The sequence below is a fragment of the Stigmatopora argus genome, chromosome 21, assembly GCF_051989625.1.
Source record: "Stigmatopora argus isolate UIUO_Sarg chromosome 21, RoL_Sarg_1.0, whole genome shotgun sequence".
Taxonomy (NCBI): Eukaryota; Metazoa; Chordata; class Actinopteri; order Syngnathiformes; family Syngnathidae; genus Stigmatopora; species Stigmatopora argus.
Genome location: NC_135407.1, coordinates 1,898,724 through 1,916,449, shown reverse-complemented (window position 1 = coordinate 1,916,449; position 17,726 = coordinate 1,898,724). Strand labels below are relative to the sequence as shown.

Here is a 17,726-nt window from a genome sequence, read left to right as displayed (position 1 = left end):
CATTTTAAAAAAAATATTTATTCGTTTTTATTTATAGATTTCGACGTGTGAATTGGAGTTCTGCATCTGCTTGCTTGCTAGTAGGCTAAGCCATTTCAGTTGGTTGTGTTCATTAACAAACACCGCCAGGTGAAAACACGTAACACCAATGTGGAAACTTTCGCCAATACTCACGTGAAATCACACGCCTACCAAATAATTGACTTAGAATTTTAGAATAGCATACGTACTTTTAACAAAAAAAATATTCGGCGACGTCAAGCTAGCGGGCGCCGGTCACGTGACTAGAAGCTAGCTGCTGACGTCATTCATCAACACGGAAGTCAGCGGCCACTGTCTTTTCAGGAGTCCCTGAAAGAGTAATTGATCAATTTGATCGACATCTTTGGGGTTGATTTCCATCTTAAAGCCCACCCAGAAGTGCATTTTTATCTTAGAGTGCAACTGGCTGTCGAGTGGACGCCATGAACGTGACACTGGCGGTGAAACAGTACATCTCCAAGATGATCGAGAGCAGCGGGGCGGGGATGAAGGTGCTGCTCATGGACAAGGAGACGGTCAGAAACTGCATTTGTTTCATTAAAATAGTGTTAGTGAATAACATGTACACGTATTTAGTACAAATATTGAGTTACCTAACGTTAAAACACTCGTGTTTTTTTCAATTATTTTTTTACAATTACTCTTTCCAATGCTAAATCTCAATTATTTTATTCCGGTTGTTTTTTGGTCTGATCATTGTTTTAAAAACTTGATTATACAATTTGAATGTATAACATTTCTTCCACCAACTACCACAACACACACTTCATATTACAAGGGAATGAGTTAACATTGCTCTCGAATACAGTCAAATATAATCATGTTTTTGTGCATGTAGACCAGCATCGTGAGCGTGGTCTACACACAATCCGAGATCCTGCAGAAGGAGGTCTACCTCTTTGAACGGATCGACTCTCAGAACAGAGAAAGCATGAAACACCTGAAGGCCATCTGCTTCCTCAGACCCACCAAGGTATGTTCTCCCTTCTCCAGAGTCCAAAAGCAGAAGGTGACGTGATGTGCCTTTCTTTTTTTCAGCAAAACGTGGAACATCTCATTCAGGAACTGAGAAGACCAAAATACAGCGTCTACTTCATCTGTGAGGCTCCCGCAAACCCTTTTTATCCTCGTTAGAAGGCCAGCATGCTAATTTGTGTCCACTTTTGTTTAGACTTCAGCAACGTGATCAGTAAAAGTGAAATCAAAGCTTTGGCCGAGGCTGACGAACAGGAAGTGGTAGCGGAAGTGCAGGTGAGTCTTGGGTTATCAATGGCGGTTAGATAATTGGGTGTTAGTTTTTCATCATATTTTATTCAAAAACCACAAAGTAGGATCACCCCTATTATTACTACCGTACTACGTTTTCCTGCCTAGAAAGAAATACAACTACATTAGTATTCATTTTGTTATTAAAATAAAAAAAAAACGATGATTGTGATATTTTCCTTAGTATCCTTGTCGTGTTTTTGCAGGAATTTTACGGAGATTTCATCGCCATCAATCCTCACGTGTTCTCCCTCAACCTGCAGGGCGTGGCCAAGGTAAGAAGGGACGCCGGGGGTGCCGTGAATCAACACGTGCTCAAGTGCCTTTTGATTTCGCCGCAGGGGCGGAGCTGGGATCCATCCGTCTTGTGGCGTTGCACGCAGGGTTTGACCTCACTCCTGTTGGCGCTCAAAAAGTGCCCCATGATTCGCTACCAGTTGTCCTCCGACATGTCCAAACGCCTGGGTGAAAATGTTAAGGTGAGGACGGTGTGGCGTTAGCTCGCTCGCGACCACCTCTGAACTCTGGCCCCGCCCCTTGCAGCAAATCATCACCAAGGAGTACGAGCTTTTTGACTTCAGGAAGACGGAAGTCCCGCCCCTTTTGCTCATCCTTGACCGTAGCGATGATGCTATCACGCCGCTACTCAACCAGGTAATTGGAAAACAATCATTTATTTCATTTATACATTAAATTTATTTATTAAGAAGCTAAATAAAGAGTGCAAAAACAGCAAAATAGTCTTTTTTAATATGTTGATCAAAAAATTGTCCAATGCGTCTTATGAGCTGGATAATAATAACATTCTCTTATTATTTGCATTTTATCTATCAAAAAGTAACATTTTATTTAAAAAAAATACATATGAGATAATACATATTTTCTTTATTTTCAATGAACTAATGTGTTCAATGAAAATAAAGAAAATATTTATTATCTAAAAACATTTTACTTAAAAAATAAAAGGGATAAAATGAGTGCAAAAACAGCAAATAGTCTTTTTTTCACCAAAAAATTGTCCATCACGTCTTATGAGCTGGATAATAATAAAATTCTGTAATGCCACTAAAAAATGAGCCTTTAAAACCACTCCTCCTGACTAAAATGAATTGGATGTGTATCCTTGTCAATAGTTGTTAAAACCATTTTTTTTCTCTAACAGTGGACGTACCAGGCAATGGTCCACGAGCTCCTGGGCATCAACAACAACCGCATCGACTTGTCCCGAGTTCCGGGCATCAGCAAAGACCTCCGCGAGGTGGTCCTGTCCGCCGAGAACGACGAGTTCTACGCCAACGTGAGTTGCCGCACGCCGTCCGTCTTCGTCCGCCACGGCTAAATGTATCCTCCGCCCGTGTCCAGAACTTGTACCTGAACTTTGGCGAGATCGGCACTAATATCAAGAACCTGATGGAAGACTTCCAGAAAAAGAGACCCAAAGGCCAGCAGAAGCTGGAGTCCATCTCGGACATGAAGGTGCCACGCCAGCGTGGGATTTTGCGTCCCGTCAGCTTTTGATACGGCTTTTTCCCGCCAGTCGTTCGTGGACAACTACCCGCAGTTCAAGAAGATGTCGGGCACCGTGTCCAAGCACGTGACGGTGGTGGGCGAGCTGTCCCGCCTGGTGGCCGAACGCCAGCTGATGGAGGTGTCGGAGGTGGAGCAGGAGCTGGCTTGCCAGAACGATCATTCCAGCGCTCAGCAGGTAAATGACACCCAATGAAAACCCATTTTGTCTTCCACTAAAACAACCTTAGCTATCTAGAATTATGTATTTTTATATTTATTAATTTATTTATATATTAATAATGTTTTTAAATATATTTATTAATTTATATATTTATCAATATATTTATTTATGTAGTTAGTTAGTTGTTGGTTAGTTAATTAGTAAGTTAGTTAGTTACTGTTTAGTTAGTTGGTTATTAGTTAGTTATTAGTTAGTTGTTAGTCATTAGTTAGTTATCAGTTAGTTATTGGTTAGCTATTGGTTAGTTATTGGTTAGTTATTAGTTAGTTGTTAGTCATTAGTTAGTTATCAGTTAGTTATTGGTTAGTTATTGGTTAGTTGTTGGTTGTTGGTTGGTTATTGGTTGGTTATTAGTTAGTTAATAGTTAGTTATTAGTTAATTATTAGTTAGTCATTAGTTAGTTATTGGTTAGCTAGTTAGTTAGCTAGCTGGTTGGTTAGTTAGCTAGTTAGTTAGCTAGTTAGTTAGCTAGTTAGTTAGCTAGTTAGTTAGCTAGTTAGTTAGCTAGTTAGTTAGCTAGTTAGTTAGCTAGTTAGTTAGCTACTTAGTTAGCTGTTAGTTAGCTAGTTGGCGAGTTAGTTAGGTGGTTGGCTAGTTATTTAGTTAGGTAGCTGACTAGTTAGTTAGGTAGTTGGCTAGTTACTTATTTATTTACCTATTTTTATTTATTACCTATTTATTTATGTCTAAAATGTCTTTTTCTGTGCCTGTATTCTCACCCTCTTGCTACTGTCACGGGTAAATTTCCCGAATATGGGATGCATACAGAACAGATTAAAAGCAAATAATTACATTTGTGCAGAACGTGCGCCGGCTGCTGCAGAACCCGCGCGTGTCGGAAATGGACGCCGTCCGCCTGGTGGCGCTGTACGCCTTGCGCTACGAGCGTCACAGCTCCAGCATCCTGCCCGCCCTCGTGGAGCTGCTGGCCAGGAGGGGCGTGTCCGAAACCCGGCGCAAGGTACGCCCACTCGTAGTCATAGTTATTTTTTATACGTTAAGCGAATTTTACATTGAATTCTTGATTATTTTTTTAACTTCAAATAAATGACATGGAGAGAGAAAATATTGGTAAATTAATTATAAATGGGTGGACGAGTGGTTAGGGTGTCGTCCTCGCAGTTCAGAGATTGAGGGTTCAATCCCAACAGGCCTCCCCGGGCTTGCATGGGTTTTCTCCGGGTAGTCCAGTTACCTCCCACATCCAAAAATTAGGCCAATTGAACACTGCTACCTGATAATCACCAATTCCGGGTAACCCCCAGTTGGCCCATAGTTGGCTGTGATAGGCTCCAGCACCCCCTGCGACCTCAGTGAGGAGATTAACATCATTTTATTGTCAAATGTGAAAAAAAGTTGTGTGTTTGTCAGATGGTCCAGTGCGTGGTGGAGTACGGCGGGAAGCGAGTCAGGGGAAGCGACCTCGTCACGCCGACGGACGCCGTCGCCATCACTAAACAGTTTTTCAAAGGCCTCAAGGTGAGCCCCGGCGACCGCTCGCAAACCCACTTCCCGTGACGCTGCCTTGCGTGCGTGCAGGGCGTGGAGAACGTCTACGCGCAACACCAACCTCTTCTTCACGACACGCTGGATCAGCTGATCAAAGGTCGCCTGAAGGACAGTCAGTTCCCTTATCTGGGAGCCAGCAGCCTCAGAGACAGGTGACGGGTCGCCGCCGGAGGGCAGGGGAGGGGATCGGTCGCCCGTGACCTCACGTGACGGCGTATCCGCGCAGGCCGCAGGACGTCATCGTGTTTGTGATCGGAGGGGCCACCTATGAAGAAGCTTTGTGCGTTTACAACATGAACCGCAATACCCCCGGCGTCCGAATTGTGCTTGGAGGAAGCAGCATGCTCAATACCAAAAGGTACTTTCAAATTTTCAGTGCCATTGACGAGGATAACCGTCCAATTAGCCTGCTAGATAGAATTGAGTTCACCCTCTGGTGGAAATAAGATAGTTAAGACTTGATTTTTATGTCAGGTCATTGACTTTCATGGGGACCTTGACCCTCCCAACATGGCTGCCATCCTGAGGCCATGTTGGTAGGGGCGATGAAAGCTCGTTTCATGTTTCTGCTTTGAATTAAATCCAAAAGGATTGGACGTCAATGGCCTTCAATGACAGACACATTCAGACTTCTCTTTTCTGCCCTCAGCTTTCTAGAGGAAGTGATGTCATCCACAAGCAGCGGTGGCGAGCGGTCGCAGGGGATTAGTCGCCACAGACACTGAGCGCTGACCAAACGCGATATGTTTAAAGTATTTGTCACTTTACGTTTTTGTCTGTCTTTAATGTCATTTAACTCTGAATAAAATGAAAATATTCATCATTTTCTGATGTTATAATAAATACTCCTCAAAAACCACATTCAAAAAAAGATACTCCATTTATTTTTCTTTTATTAAACTCAGTACAAATGTTAATGTTTTACAAAAACAGCCATTTTGTCTGTTTGTTACTTTGGCTCATTTCTGGATGATCTTGTTACAAAAACTGTAAAATAATCTTTATCAACAAAAGCTATTTATTGTGACTGTAATGTTCATTAAAATGTTTTTTTCTAGATTTCAAGGTAAAGGACCAAAAAACAAAGATTTCTGTAAAGAAAAAAAATAGTATGAGGTAGCAGTTAGCACCCAGTGTTGTCAAATCAAATCTGCCCGACGACTGAAGGCACCTTCCCCAAAATGATTTTAAATTCTTGCGAAAAGTTTAAAATCGGGAGCATTTCCCAAGTTTAACTTTGTGCGTAAATTTTACCGCTATTCTCAAACCCTCGTTAACGTCAATCTTGTGTTTTTAGCATCCCCTCGCTAAGCGTTAGCACGGCCTGGCCTTGTCCGCTTTGGCCTTCTTATCCTCGTCGTCGCTGATGAACAAGAGCGGGAACATTCCCAGAATGCACCCGATGAAGATGCCGATGGCTTTGCCCTGTGGACAAAAAAGGACGATGACGACGGCTGGACGTGGGCGGAGTCAGTCTACCCACTGTATGCGCGCTGAGTCGGGTCTGCCACATGTCGACTTGCTTGGGCGTAAGCTCCGGAACTTGCATGCCGAGTCTGGATGCTAGCGCCTCCACGTAGCCCGCCAAGCTAGGTGCAGGACATCAAGTCAGTTAGCTTTAGGATTTAATCCCTGGTTACTAATAAATATGAAAAACTACTTTTTAAGTATCAGGTCTCATCAAAATGTTGAAAGTCAAGAGAATTCTTACCCGAGACCCGCTAAATCGGACACCAGGTTCCCGAAGGCGGCGGCTGCAAAAACACAAAAGGAAAAACTAAGTTGCTAGTATTGGTAGTAACGGCATTAAAATAACATCATTAATATTTGCGAATACATTTGTTCAACCGTCACACTTCATATAGATTGGACGTGTTATGCGTTATATATGTTATGTGTTCAATTGCCCTCCAGGCCAGCAGAGGGCGATGTTCCTACATCACTTTTGGAACTTACCAGCCATGGTGGAGATGCCTAGCGTGATTCCGATGGAGTGTTCGATTTGCGTTCCCTGAGGAAAATGCAAAAAATTCAAATAAATAACAATTTGAGTGACAAAAACCAGGACGAGAAGCAAAAGTGCCCTGGCGTCACTCACGGCCGAGATCATGATGGCGTTGTCCAGGAAACCGAAGCCGATGAATGGAAGCGTATTGTGGAACAACACTAAAAATTCAAGAGAACACGTGACTGTGTGAGACGGCCTTCCAAACACAAAACAAATTTGAAAAATAGAAAAAATAATGAGATAGAATGTATAAATAAAACAATAAGCACATACAATGAAATCTAAATTATTTTTATATATTTATATATATATATATATATATATATATATATATATATATATATATATATATATATATATATATATATATATATATATATATATATTTAAATGTTTGTGTGTTTATACTGACCATATTTGATTTGTGCAGCAGTTGGTGGTGAAGGTTCCACTGTCTCTGCGGAGGAAAAAAAGTATTTTTTAAGCAATTAAAATATATTTTACTGCTACATAATACGACAAACATGAAAGAAAACCTCTACATATAAGAATATAGCCACAAATCAGTGAATCAAGCTTTTGTTGTTTTTTTCTTTCAGCTCATTGATTCCCATTGAGAGTAATAGATGTCAAATCCATTTGAACAGGGAAGGAATTTGACGTCTATCGCTGTCAATGTCACTGAAACACGATCATTCCGAATTGAATTGGAGATGATACCCCGCCAGGTGAGTTCTTGACACCCCGCCAGGTAAGTCCTTGACACGGAAGTGACGCGAGAGAAAGACGCACCTTGAGCGATGGCAATAGACTCAAAGTTCTGGAGCTCTTGGAGCAAGCAGCTCCTCTCGCCGGCCTGCAGCCGGTAGATGAACTCTTTGGCCCGTTTGGGAGAGTTGAGCGGCTCCCTGGACTCTTTTCGGCCGTGGGTTCCGAGCTGGCGCCGCCAGGCCACTCGGCTCGGGTGGAGCCCAAGCCCAAGCCCAAGCCGAAGCCGAACCGCCGCCGGGCACAGGCGCAGCATGGCCAGCGAAGAGTTTCAAAGGTTCGGCTGGTTCCGAAGCGATCGCTCGGTCTTGCAGTTTATCCAATAATAAATAAATAAAAAACGAACCGAATACTTTGGACGATCCACTTCGTTCTTTGGCGTGCAAGTTTCAAGGTGTAGTCAAGTCACAAAAAGGGAAGGAACTGCATTTCCTGTGCTTGCTTTCAAGATAAAACGTCTGGCGACTTAGGGCCAAGAAAAAAAGAAAAAAAAAGAAAGGTTGCAAGTTCTACTTGTATCACAATTCATGCATTTACTTAACACGCAATTTTCCTAATTTGTTATATTCGTTGAGTCGCTTAATCGTCCACTAAATATGATTGGATCGTGCAAATAAACGCTTATTTCCGCCAATAAGAGCCATTGAGTTTATTTATATTTTAAAAAATTCAAGCCTAAGTTTTTTAGCTTCTCAATATGAAACTACCCAGTCCTGATTTGTCGTTTTCAATAGTAGCGATCAAAAATTCCACATGTAGCTGCTCAATTGTAACACTAGGCGGCGTTAAAAATCCAGCTTCAACAAGCTCGCCCAGTCAAACGTCACTTCCCCATAAGTACTTCCCAAGATGGCTACTAGCGGCTTCAAGCTAAACTTTTGGGAGAATGGCCCCAAACCGGGAGAGTTTTATTCGTTCCCGGGCGTCGGTCCAAGTTCTGTCCCTGGTCCAGTTCGACACACATTGTGAGCGTCCAGCTTCTGTCTTCTTATTTTTTCAGTTCATTTCCAATTGAAGGTGTTTTACTTTCCTATCGAGTGCCGCTGCTGTATCATCGTCGTGCTAATGCTGCTATGCTAATTGTTGTCAAGACGCCTTCTCCCATTTTGTGTGAAATTGTTCTTCAACTTATATTTGTTGATTCATTTATTAAGCTAATTTTAGCACGCTGTCATTAAGTTGCTGCTCGAATATTGAATGGTGAAGGATACGAAGCGTTAAACATTGTGGCAGGAATTGTTTAAAACATGCGCTATGTGCATTTGTGGACTACAGTATCAGACAGTCATTTTAAATGATTAACATTACAATTTTAATTGCAGGACCCCTATGGTGACGGGAACGTCGGTGCTGGCCGTCAAATTCACGGGTGGCGTCATCATGGCGGCCGACATGTTGGGTTCGTACGGATCCCTGGCCAGGTTCCGGAACATCTCCAGATTGATGAAGGTGATGCCTCTTCGCCTTTCATGCCATTGACGGTCCGAGGCGTCCAATCTGTTTAGACTGCGAGGGGCAAATCAACATTGAAACAAGCATTTTGGTCGACAGTTTAAATCTGTGCAGAAATAGTCAAATTCATTGATCAACAGTTATTCTCCAGGCCTAAAATGTCAAATGGAATACTCGCCAGTCAGTGTCAGTGCACAAAAAGTCAAATGGAGGAGACGTCTTTGGCCGTCACTGGCAGTCGGTGATTTAAACGTGATAGGATTTCTGATTTTGAATGTCCGATGTGCGTTTCAGGTGAACAATAGCACCATCTTGGGCGCTTCTGGCGACTACGCCGACTACCAGTACCTCAAGCATGTCATCGAACAGATGGTGTAAGTGTCCGTTCTTGGTTGGGAAAGCTTGAAATAAAGGAGCGGAATGAAAATTGAGTGTTTTTTGCGGCAGGATCGACGAGGAGCTGGTGGGCGACGGGCACAACTACAGCCCCAAGGCCATGCACTCGTGGCTCACCAGGGTCATGTACAACCGCCGCTGTCGGATGAACCCGCTGTGGAACACTGTCGTCATCGGCGGATTCTACCACGGACAAAGGTCTGACAGACGGATCGGTCGCTGTAAATGTGTTAACCCTTTTGAAGCCTTGAATAAACAATTTTTTTTCAAGCATTGCAGTAATGCATAATTAGATGAAAGTAGTATTGATTAGTTCAGCCCTCAGGTAAGGCCTCAAAATATACAGAAAATTATGTATAATTTAAAATAAGTTTCAAACGAAATACATTTTATTAATTTTCTTCTTTATTTGTCATATCGTTATTTTAATAACGTTGTCCGCACTATAAGGTGCACTCAATTATAAGACAGTGGTGGTAGTAGTAGTAGTAGGGATTTGTTATATATACACTAGATGGAACTGTAGTAGTGGTTGGAGTTGGGTTATGTATCAACCAGATGGAGCTGTGCTAAATGGAATTTATATTATATAATATATATGCATGTGTATACGTGTGTACATGTGTACATGTGTGTCCATGCGTGTCCATGCGTATGTATATGTATATATATAAAAATATATATATAATACAATGATTAACCAATATAGATACATGTATAAGGTGCATTGCTGGCTTTTTTTTAGCTTTTGAAGTCTTTTAGTTGGGCCTAATAGTGAGGAAAATGTGTAAATTTTTGTTAGGATTTTCCAAATTTTGTTATGTTGAATTGAATTTCCCCTAAATAATATTTTTTAAATTAATTACTAATTTGAAGTGCACACTTTGTCAAAAGTTTTCAGATTCTTTCTCCTTTAAAAGCTAACATTTAGGATTTTTGTTGTTGTAGTTTCTTGGGTTACGTGGACAAACTGGGCGTAGCCTACGAGGCGCCCTCTGTGGCCACCGGCTTCGGCGCCTACTTGGCTCAGGTGGGTGACTCCCCCTCCACCGGTCTCGGCGAGCTAAGTGTAACCATTTGCGTGTGTGTACGCAGCCGCTAATGCGGGATGCCCTGGAGAACAAGCCGGAGTTGAGCAAAGAGGAAGCTCGCCAGCTGATTGACCGCTGCCTTAAAGTTCTTTACTACCGAGACGCGCGCTCCTATAACAGAGTGAGTTCAAATTTATTGAATACTTTTTGTCTCCAGACAAGTGTCAAATAGGTCAAAAGCAGATTGATAGTCTTTCAACATAAAACACGAGTTGCAGTGCTAATTTTTCAAATGATATTACCCATCACACCAGCAAATGGATCGTAAAAAAGGAAAAGATTCCAATTATAAAATATTTTAATAAGTTATACTCAACATTTTATAGGGCATATATTTTAATACATTGATTTATTGTCTAATAAGTACCTGGGAAAAACCCACGCAGGCACAGTGAGTGCATGCAAACCCCACACAGGAAGGTTGGAACCCACCGGGGATTGAACCCTTGATCTCAGAATTGTGAGGCAGACGTACTAACCACTCTACTACTATGCCGTCCAATTTAAATACAATGAACTTTTAATGGACCTTTTTTTATCTAAAATTAAATTTTAAACATTCAATAATAACATATCTGTTCATAATAATCAATCTTAAAAACATTCATTCATCCTCTGAACCTTCTATCCTCAAGCGCCGTGGGGGGTGCTGGAGTCTAGCCCAGCTAACTACGGGTAACCAGCCTACCCTGCATATTTTTGGAATGTGGGAGGAAACTTGAGTACCTGGAGAAAACCCACGCACGTCCGGAAGAATATGCAAACATCATACAGTGAGGACCGACCTGGGATCGAACCCTCGACCCCAGAGCTGTGAGGCAGATGTGCTGACCACTCCATTAAAACACTTTTTAAATAACCAAAAATAGTCCCAATGTTTTGATAAGTGTTATACACGTATATATCTGTATATAAGAATCATTTAGCCATTAATACATTTTCATAAGAGGTGTCCAACAGTTTTGTCGTCGGCTCTCCTTGTCCGAACAGATCAGACGTCTAACATTTGTTGTTTCAGTACGAGATTGCCGTCGTAACGGAGGATGGCGTGGAGATCGTGGGCCCGTTGTCTTCCGAAACTAATTGGGACATCGCTAACTTGGTCAGGTGAGGGTCAAAGTTCATGAGCTCTTCGTCCTGAGGTCAAACAAAACCAGCCCCACCTGCTTATGATGACCCCCTTTTTGTTCTTTTTGTTTGCAGTGGCTTCGAATGAACACTAGGCGGAGCCGCGCTTTCTGTTCTCATCAAACTCTTTGTTTTTTGCCGCTTTTGTATCATTTAAATAAATGTGTTCAATCAAATGTCACTTTATCCTTTATAGTGGATATTAATATATTAGTATATCCCTTTATGTGATGACTAGAACTATTTGTGACTACGGTATTATTATGACGTGACAGGTTGTTGACACGCCGAATTGGCGCGACTCGATCATCTGTCTCGTAACTGGGCAGACGAGACGACGTCATCCAATCCAAATAATGGCCATCCGATAAATTTAGAACGTTATCCAATGAAATGCTACCAGTTTATGGTGTCTGGGCAGGTTAGCGTCATTCCACCAATGGGAACGGACGCGCTCTTTGTAGTCAGGCAGACATGACCGAGTTGTCCAATCACAAAAAAATCTGAGGGCTTTTTTGCTGTATCTCGGCTCAGGTACTTTCCTTTTCTTTTTTAAAATGATACCTCGGACGCTAGCCAGAACGTTAGTTGGCAATTTACCAACACAAATAACGGTCCGTGTTCGTAAAATTATTCCCAAGTCAAATGACGTCCCAAAGGCAGGGTTTGGCATGTTTCGTCGCTTGCTAGCTCTCGCTATTTGATAGCTACAAGCTAGGCTACTTAGCTTGGCTCCGACGGACATTTTGGCGCTTGTTTGGTTCAAAACGCCGTAGTTGGTCGTCATTGTGTTTGCAAATGTGTGGGTTTGACAATTGGGATTGTAGGGGTGTTCGTCGTGGTGTTCCTCGTGGTGTCTGCGAGTTTAGCGTGACGTGATGGCTGGCTGATTAGCCCATGGCTAACTGGCTCAATAGAAAGTGACACATGGCGGCCGACCGGCTAACGGGTAAGCGGAAGCCACCCTGTCGCTCTCCCGCGACCGACACAGACGGGACCTCATTTTAAATAATTGGTTATGTTTGTTTGTCATTTATCTCCCCTGTGTCTTCTCTTAGTGCGGTGACCAATGAGTTTAACTAACCGTGCCTTTAAACCATATAGTGACCAGTCAATTTGACTTTATCACCCCTGTAGTTGAATGGTGATAAATTAATACATTTCTCTGTGCCCTGTTATTGGCCGGTGACCAAATAATTGGACTATTTTTGCCCCGACACTGACTGGCAACCAGTTCCATGAACTATTTTTGACCAGACATTCCCTGGTGACCAATCAGTTTGACTTTTGTACACCCTAGACTGGTCGCCAGTCAGCTGTAGGGTACACGGAGAGACAGAAAACTACTCACAATCACACTGCCACAGAGCGGGAACCGATCCAACGCTTTTCCGCAACATCATGAACAACTACATCATCAGGTGGCCGACGGCCAATCCATTTCCCTTGTTCTTTTTAGCCCTGACTTTGATATAGTAACCAATCAATTGGATTACCTGTGACCTGACATTGGGTGGCGACTGATCCATTTGACTAATTCTGCCCCGACGCGTACCCAGATGTCGGTGGCTCGGGCCACTTAGCAGGTGGCCATGTCGGAGGAGCGGCGGCGGCGGGCGTCCGGCGGCGAGGAGGGCGACGCGAGCGACGGTGACGCCGAGCCTAGCGCGCTGTTGCTGAAGCTCAAGACCAACATCTCGTAAGTCTTCTCACCCCGTCTTGGGACTGTTTAAGTCATCTCATTTCTGTTTCCTCTTTTGTCGCAGGAAGAGCGTTCAGAGCAAAGTGGACCAGATTCTGGTGAGGATGGCAATTAGCAGAAAATAGATCAAAATGGCCGTCAATGACGTCACCTCTGGTTTGGGTCCGACAGCAAGATGTTCAGCGCTTCTCCGACAACGACAAACTCTACCTGTACCTCCAGCTGCCGTCGGGCCTCGGCGCCGGCGAGAAGAGGTTCGCCGCCGACGCAACTTCTGCCCCGCCCCCCGGTGACAAGAGGTCCGTTGCCGTTAAAAAATCCCCTTAGTAATATGTCAAATAACATATTTCATTTTTTTCTCACAATTTTACATAAAGATAAATATAACAACTTCAGTTTTGAACAGGGAAGTAATTTGACGTCTATCATATTTAATCATAATAACTATATTACAACATTTTCCCTTGTTCTGTTACAGAAAGATGTCAAAATTACAAATTTTTCTCCTAAAATTATGTAGGTATTAGTGATGTCCCGAACGGATACGTATCGGTATCGTGTCCGATAGAGCTATTTTTGGAGTATTGGACAGTTTCAAATTTTATCATGAAATCGGGTCCAGTTGTAGCGCATGTTTTCAAGACCATCAAGCTTTTTGTCTCCAGTAAATCGAACCACTACTAATACTAAAACTATTATTTGTCATTTAATGGTTACATTATTTTTGGCAAAAAACCTACCAAGCACGTAATATAATTTTAAACTCGTACTTTTTGTTGTATTCGCAATGATACCGATTTAAACTTGGTTTACCACGTCAAGTTCAGTAGGAACATTACGACGGTTTCCCTTGCAACATTTTGCAACTTCTTAATGTTACATAAAGTTGTGTAACATTACAACCGCCCTTGAATTATGAAATTGTGAATTATGACAGGAATTTGACTGTGTGCATTTGCGTAGCGGCGACGCCTGGTTCAACACCTGCGAGCAACTGCTCACCTGCAATTGGATCCGCAGCCACCTGGAGGAGCACTCGGACACTTGCCTACTCAAGCAGGACGTCTACGAAACCTACAAGTGAGCGCCCGCCCGTGTGACGTAATCGGCGTCCGCCCCATCTGAGCTTTTTGACCCCTTTTCAGGCGTTACTGCGACAACCTGCAGCAGCGGCCGCTGAGCGCCGCCAACTTCGGCAAAGTCATCCGGGACATTTTCCCCAACATCAAAGCGCGACGCCTCGGGGGCAGAGGGCAGTCCAAATATCCTGACTTCCGGTGGATGCGCCGTGGCGTCAGCTAGCGTGCGCTTAGCGTGTGGAGAGTTGCCTTTTTCTTAACTACTTAGCTGGCACGTACTGTTACAGCGGAATCAGGAGAAAGACCGTCCTCAACATGCCACTTCTGCCCAAACTGGATCTCAAGAATGACCCGGTACGTACATTCAGTTTGAGTAATTTTATATTTATTCTTGGTCACTTCTTGTTAGGGATGAGCGATTTAGGAAAAAACTGACTGTGGCTTTTTGAGGGCTTGTGAAATAGATTGCTTATAGTATATGTATATATATGTGTGTGTGTATGTATACACACCGTATTTATTCCAGTATAACATGCACGCATGTATAATGCGCACCTATAATTTGTTACTAAAAATTGGTATAACCTTTTTTTTCCACTTTTTCTTAGCGCACACCAATGGTTGTACCAGTACTGGTAATTGGCAAATACTGAACACATGTCGCCAGGACAAAACATTTATTTGTCAACATATGGTACGGAAACCTGGTAAAACAAACCAGCATTATGAACACAATTCTCAAATGGAATTTACATTTTTCCCTTAAAATCTAATTCATAATCATAATATTTAAACATTTTCAAAGTCTGATTCATCATCATCGGATTCACCAAACAATTGATTCCATTCTTCAGGAGTTCTTTTTTCTAAGTGTGAGCACTGGCCAATAGAACGGTCTCTCGCGCCCCACCTGGCGGACAAAGACAGGTTTTACATCAGCAGTGTTTCACTGAGATTTGTGGACGACGCGCACCCGAACTTTGCTTCAGTTTTTTGGTACAACATTTTGCGTGTTTCACTCGAATAAATACAGTATGTGTATGTGTACATATGTGTGTATATATATATATATATATATATGTTTTTTGGGTCATATTTGCCATGTAGCACTTCAAAACAGTGGTTCTGTCTCATCCTGGGCAGGCGGAGTTGACGGAGTTGGTGCAGACGTACAAGCAGGAAGTGATGGAAGCGGCGTGCGAGCTGATCTGCGATTGGGCGCAGAAGATCCTGAAGCGTTCCTTTGACACGGTGGTGGAAATCGCTCGCTACCTCATCCAGGAGCACATCGTCAACCCCCGGTGCAGCCAAGCCGAGCTGGTAGCGTCGGCGGCGCTGGCGGGTAAGCGCCTTTGAGTCCCCGCCCCAAACGTATCGCCCGTGACCCCGTTTGCGTGTTTCAGGAGGTCCCGCCAAGCCTCATAAGGTCATCAAGAAGAGTCCGCTGGTGGCCAAATGTGAGGGCGACGCCCCGGCGGACTCAAAGGTAACCCGATATCGATGCTGTGCTCACTTCGTGTCTCACCTCTCTCTGTCCCCGCAGCGGGACTGCGGGGACTCCGCCTCCTCGTCAAAGCCGGCAGTCGACAAGATGGCGGCCGTGTCCAAACCCCAGTCGCTAGACGCCCCGCCCTCTCCCGCCGTTTCCTCTCTACGGCCCGCGGTATGTGGTCGTCGCTTGTAACTGTAAGGGTCTTTTCACGCGAGCTAGCTTAATTGTTTGTTTGTTTCAGGTGGAAGCGTACATGAAGCAGCTTCCGCGAATTCTCCCCCGCAGTTCCCTCCCAGATAAGACCGTGCTCTCGGTTCGCTCGTCGCCGCCCTCTTTGGCACACAGGGACGCTTCCGGCACAGGCGGCGCCTCGGGAACGGGCGGCAACGCCGCCGCGAGCAGCGGCGTGAAGGTGATCGCCATGGCAACGCTGCCCCAACGCCAGGGCGGGCCCCTCCCCCTGGTCATCGTCCCCCAGGGGTGTTTGTCATACGAACGGGAGAAAGCGCCACCGCCCACCTCGGTGCTCCAGAAAGCGCGAGAGGGCATGAACAAGCGTCCCCTGGAGGCCACGGCGGGCACGTCTGCAGGCGCCCCGCCGGGTCCTCCGGTCAAGCGGAAACGCGGAAGGCCTAGGAAACCCCGCCCGGACGATGCTTCGCCTCCAGCCGCCCCGCCCCCTCACCCCTTGCCGCCGCACCACGGCCCCGTAATCACCTCGGTGACGGGCGGCGTCATCCAGAAAGCGTCCCCGTCTTCGTCCACCTCGCAGCCGGTGCTAGAGTTGCTCATCCAGGAGCCGCCGGGCCTCCTCCTGAGCGCGCTGCCGGACGCCACCGGGATGCGGCGGGGCCTGTGCGATGGCGCCGCCCCTCCCGAGCCAGACCGCCGACCCCGCCCGCTGCTGCTCTTTCAGAGCGCCACCAACGCCGGCTGGGAGCTGGCGGCGTCCGGTCGCACGCCCATGGTGGAGGTCATCCAGAAGGCCCCCCGACCCAACAACAACAACAACAACAACCCTCCTCTGGCAGCTCCCAGAATGCAAGGCGAGCGCGGCGAAGTGGACGTCAAACCCTCGGACGTCATCAAACCCTCTTCTTCTCTGATCACAAAGGAGGAGGACAGCCCCTAGAGGCCGCCTCCCTTTTTTTAAACCTCAAATCCCGCCCTCAGGTGGAAATCCCTGATTGGTAACAAATCAGGAAGATGAATGAAGCCTGACACAAAGCTGAGCTCCCGTTGCACTAAACTTAACACTGTGGCCCCATCCATCCATCCCGCCATCCGTCCTCCTCGCGGCGCGATGGAATATGAACTTACTACGGGTCAGAACCCGCCGCCGGTTCTTTGCGCTGACCTCCAAACCCCACGTGCTTCTTTGTCCTTTTGCTTCAGTCTTTGTGTGTACGTGGGCGTAGTCCAATCACGCGACCCGAAAAGCGAGCGCCACCTCCGTCAAATGTTCTCATGCAGTAAAATACGTGGTTAGCCCGTTAGCGCTTGTTTGTTTGCACTAGCGTCGCATGGCGCCAGTCTCGCCGTGTTCGAGGAAGACGGGATTTGGAGTAAAAATATTTGGTTTTTATATTTGGTCCCGGTCGGCCAAATCAAAAGATGCCAAGATCGGGAATCGGGTAACGCGTTTGCGTAGTCTTGCACTTTGAGAAAGGAAGTGACTTTTGACTGTTGTAGCAAATGTTCTGTGCGTGTGACGCCATCTTGTTGCTGCGTCGAGGCATTGTAGGTGATATCGTCCCGTGAGTTTTCTTTTTTGTGCCCTGCATGGTTTTGCGTGATTTTTTTTGGCGTGTATGTGTTGTTTCTTGTTGGCACTTTATACTTTGTCCCCCCCACCCCCTCCTTCTCGACGTTTTTTCCGACTGTACAAAACCACAAAACTTGACAATAATCATCAAAAGGCACCTTTGCTTCCCTTTCCTCGTGGCTCCTTTCATTTTGTTTTGCTCGTCAAGAGAAAGCTGACATTATGGCTCTATTTTCCTACGCGGACTGACAATAAAAATGTCAACACGCTAACAGCC

The 17,726-nt window shown here is 44.8% G+C and overlaps 3 protein-coding genes across 10 annotated transcripts; all 3 read left to right on the top strand.

The window, feature by feature from the left end:
• Window positions 1–288: 288 nt before the first annotated feature.
• vps45 (vacuolar protein sorting 45 homolog) lies at window positions 289–5,427 on the top strand. 2 transcript variants are annotated; one of them, XM_077589897.1, is made up of 15 exons: window positions 290–557; window positions 881–1,015; window positions 1,081–1,141; window positions 1,214–1,293; window positions 1,515–1,583; window positions 1,650–1,787; window positions 1,852–1,962; window positions 2,471–2,605; window positions 2,671–2,784; window positions 2,846–3,013; window positions 3,862–4,020; window positions 4,431–4,538; window positions 4,599–4,720; window positions 4,795–4,926; window positions 5,218–5,427. In XM_077589897.1, the coding sequence occupies exons 1-15, from the start codon at window positions 465–467 to the stop codon at window positions 5,291–5,293; spliced, it is 1,701 nt and encodes a 566-aa protein (XP_077446023.1). In that variant the 5' UTR covers window positions 290–464; the 3' UTR covers window positions 5,294–5,427. The 2 variants fall into 2 exon arrangements, with proteins under 2 accessions (XP_077446022.1, XP_077446023.1); XM_077589896.1 differs by having other exon boundaries at window positions 289–557; window positions 1,515–1,787.
• Window positions 5,428–7,406: 1,979 nt separating this feature from the next.
• On the top strand, window positions 7,407–11,592 carry psmb4 (proteasome 20S subunit beta 4). 2 transcript variants are annotated; one of them, XM_077589912.1, is made up of 8 exons: window positions 7,407–7,621; window positions 8,667–8,793; window positions 9,091–9,170; window positions 9,244–9,390; window positions 10,141–10,222; window positions 10,288–10,404; window positions 11,302–11,390; window positions 11,487–11,592. In XM_077589912.1, the coding sequence occupies exons 1-8, from the start codon at window positions 7,446–7,448 to the stop codon at window positions 11,497–11,499; spliced, it is 831 nt and encodes a 276-aa protein (XP_077446038.1). In that variant the 5' UTR covers window positions 7,407–7,445; the 3' UTR covers window positions 11,500–11,592. The 2 variants fall into 2 exon arrangements, with proteins under 2 accessions (XP_077446038.1, XP_077446039.1); XM_077589913.1 differs by lacking the exon at window positions 7,407–7,621 and adding an exon at window positions 8,141–8,309.
• Window positions 11,593–11,799: 207 nt separating this feature from the next.
• Window positions 11,800–17,721, top strand: rfx5 (regulatory factor X, 5). 6 transcript variants are annotated; one of them, XM_077589893.1, is made up of 12 exons: window positions 11,954–12,360; window positions 12,470–12,832; window positions 12,971–13,110; window positions 13,178–13,211; window positions 13,285–13,412; window positions 14,077–14,193; window positions 14,259–14,375; window positions 14,468–14,546; window positions 15,336–15,534; window positions 15,596–15,678; window positions 15,736–15,855; window positions 15,926–17,721. In XM_077589893.1, the coding sequence occupies exons 3-12, from the start codon at window positions 13,004–13,006 to the stop codon at window positions 16,814–16,816; spliced, it is 1,875 nt and encodes a 624-aa protein (XP_077446019.1). In that variant the 5' UTR covers window positions 11,954–12,360; window positions 12,470–12,832; window positions 12,971–13,003; the 3' UTR covers window positions 16,817–17,721. The 6 variants fall into 6 exon arrangements, with proteins under 6 accessions (XP_077446018.1, XP_077446019.1, XP_077446020.1 ...); XM_077589892.1 differs by lacking the exons at window positions 11,954–12,360; window positions 12,470–12,832 and adding an exon at window positions 11,800–11,945; XM_077589894.1 differs by lacking the exon at window positions 12,470–12,832.
• Window positions 17,722–17,726: the final 5 nt, after the last annotated feature.

Bases quoted from the DNA above. Each gene is read 5' to 3' on its own strand.
- vps45 (XM_077589896.1), top strand. From the start codon at position 465: ATGAACGTGACACTGGCGGTGAAACAGTACATCTCCAAGATGATCGAG. The intron at 1,294-1,514 runs GTGAGTCTTGGG...GTGTTTTTGCAG, and splicing joins AAGTGGTAGCGGAAGTGCAG to GAATTTTACGGAGATTTCAT. The intron at 4,721-4,794 runs GTGACGGGTCGC...GTATCCGCGCAG, and splicing joins GCCAGCAGCCTCAGAGACAG to GCCGCAGGACGTCATCGTGT.
- psmb4 (XM_077589912.1), top strand. From the start codon at position 7,446: ATGAACTCTTTGGCCCGTTTGGGAGAGTTGAGCGGCTCCCTGGACTCT. The intron at 8,794-9,090 runs GTGATGCCTCTT...TGTGCGTTTCAG, and splicing joins ACATCTCCAGATTGATGAAG to GTGAACAATAGCACCATCTT. The intron at 9,391-10,140 runs GTCTGACAGACG...TTGTTGTTGTAG, and splicing joins GGATTCTACCACGGACAAAG to TTTCTTGGGTTACGTGGACA.
- rfx5 (XM_077589892.1), top strand. From the start codon at position 13,004: ATGTCGGAGGAGCGGCGGCGGCGGGCGTCCGGCGGCGAGGAGGGCGAC. The intron at 14,194-14,258 runs GTGAGCGCCCGC...ACCCCTTTTCAG, and splicing joins GACGTCTACGAAACCTACAA to GCGTTACTGCGACAACCTGC. The intron at 15,535-15,595 runs GTAAGCGCCTTT...TGCGTGTTTCAG, and splicing joins AGCGTCGGCGGCGCTGGCGG to GAGGTCCCGCCAAGCCTCAT.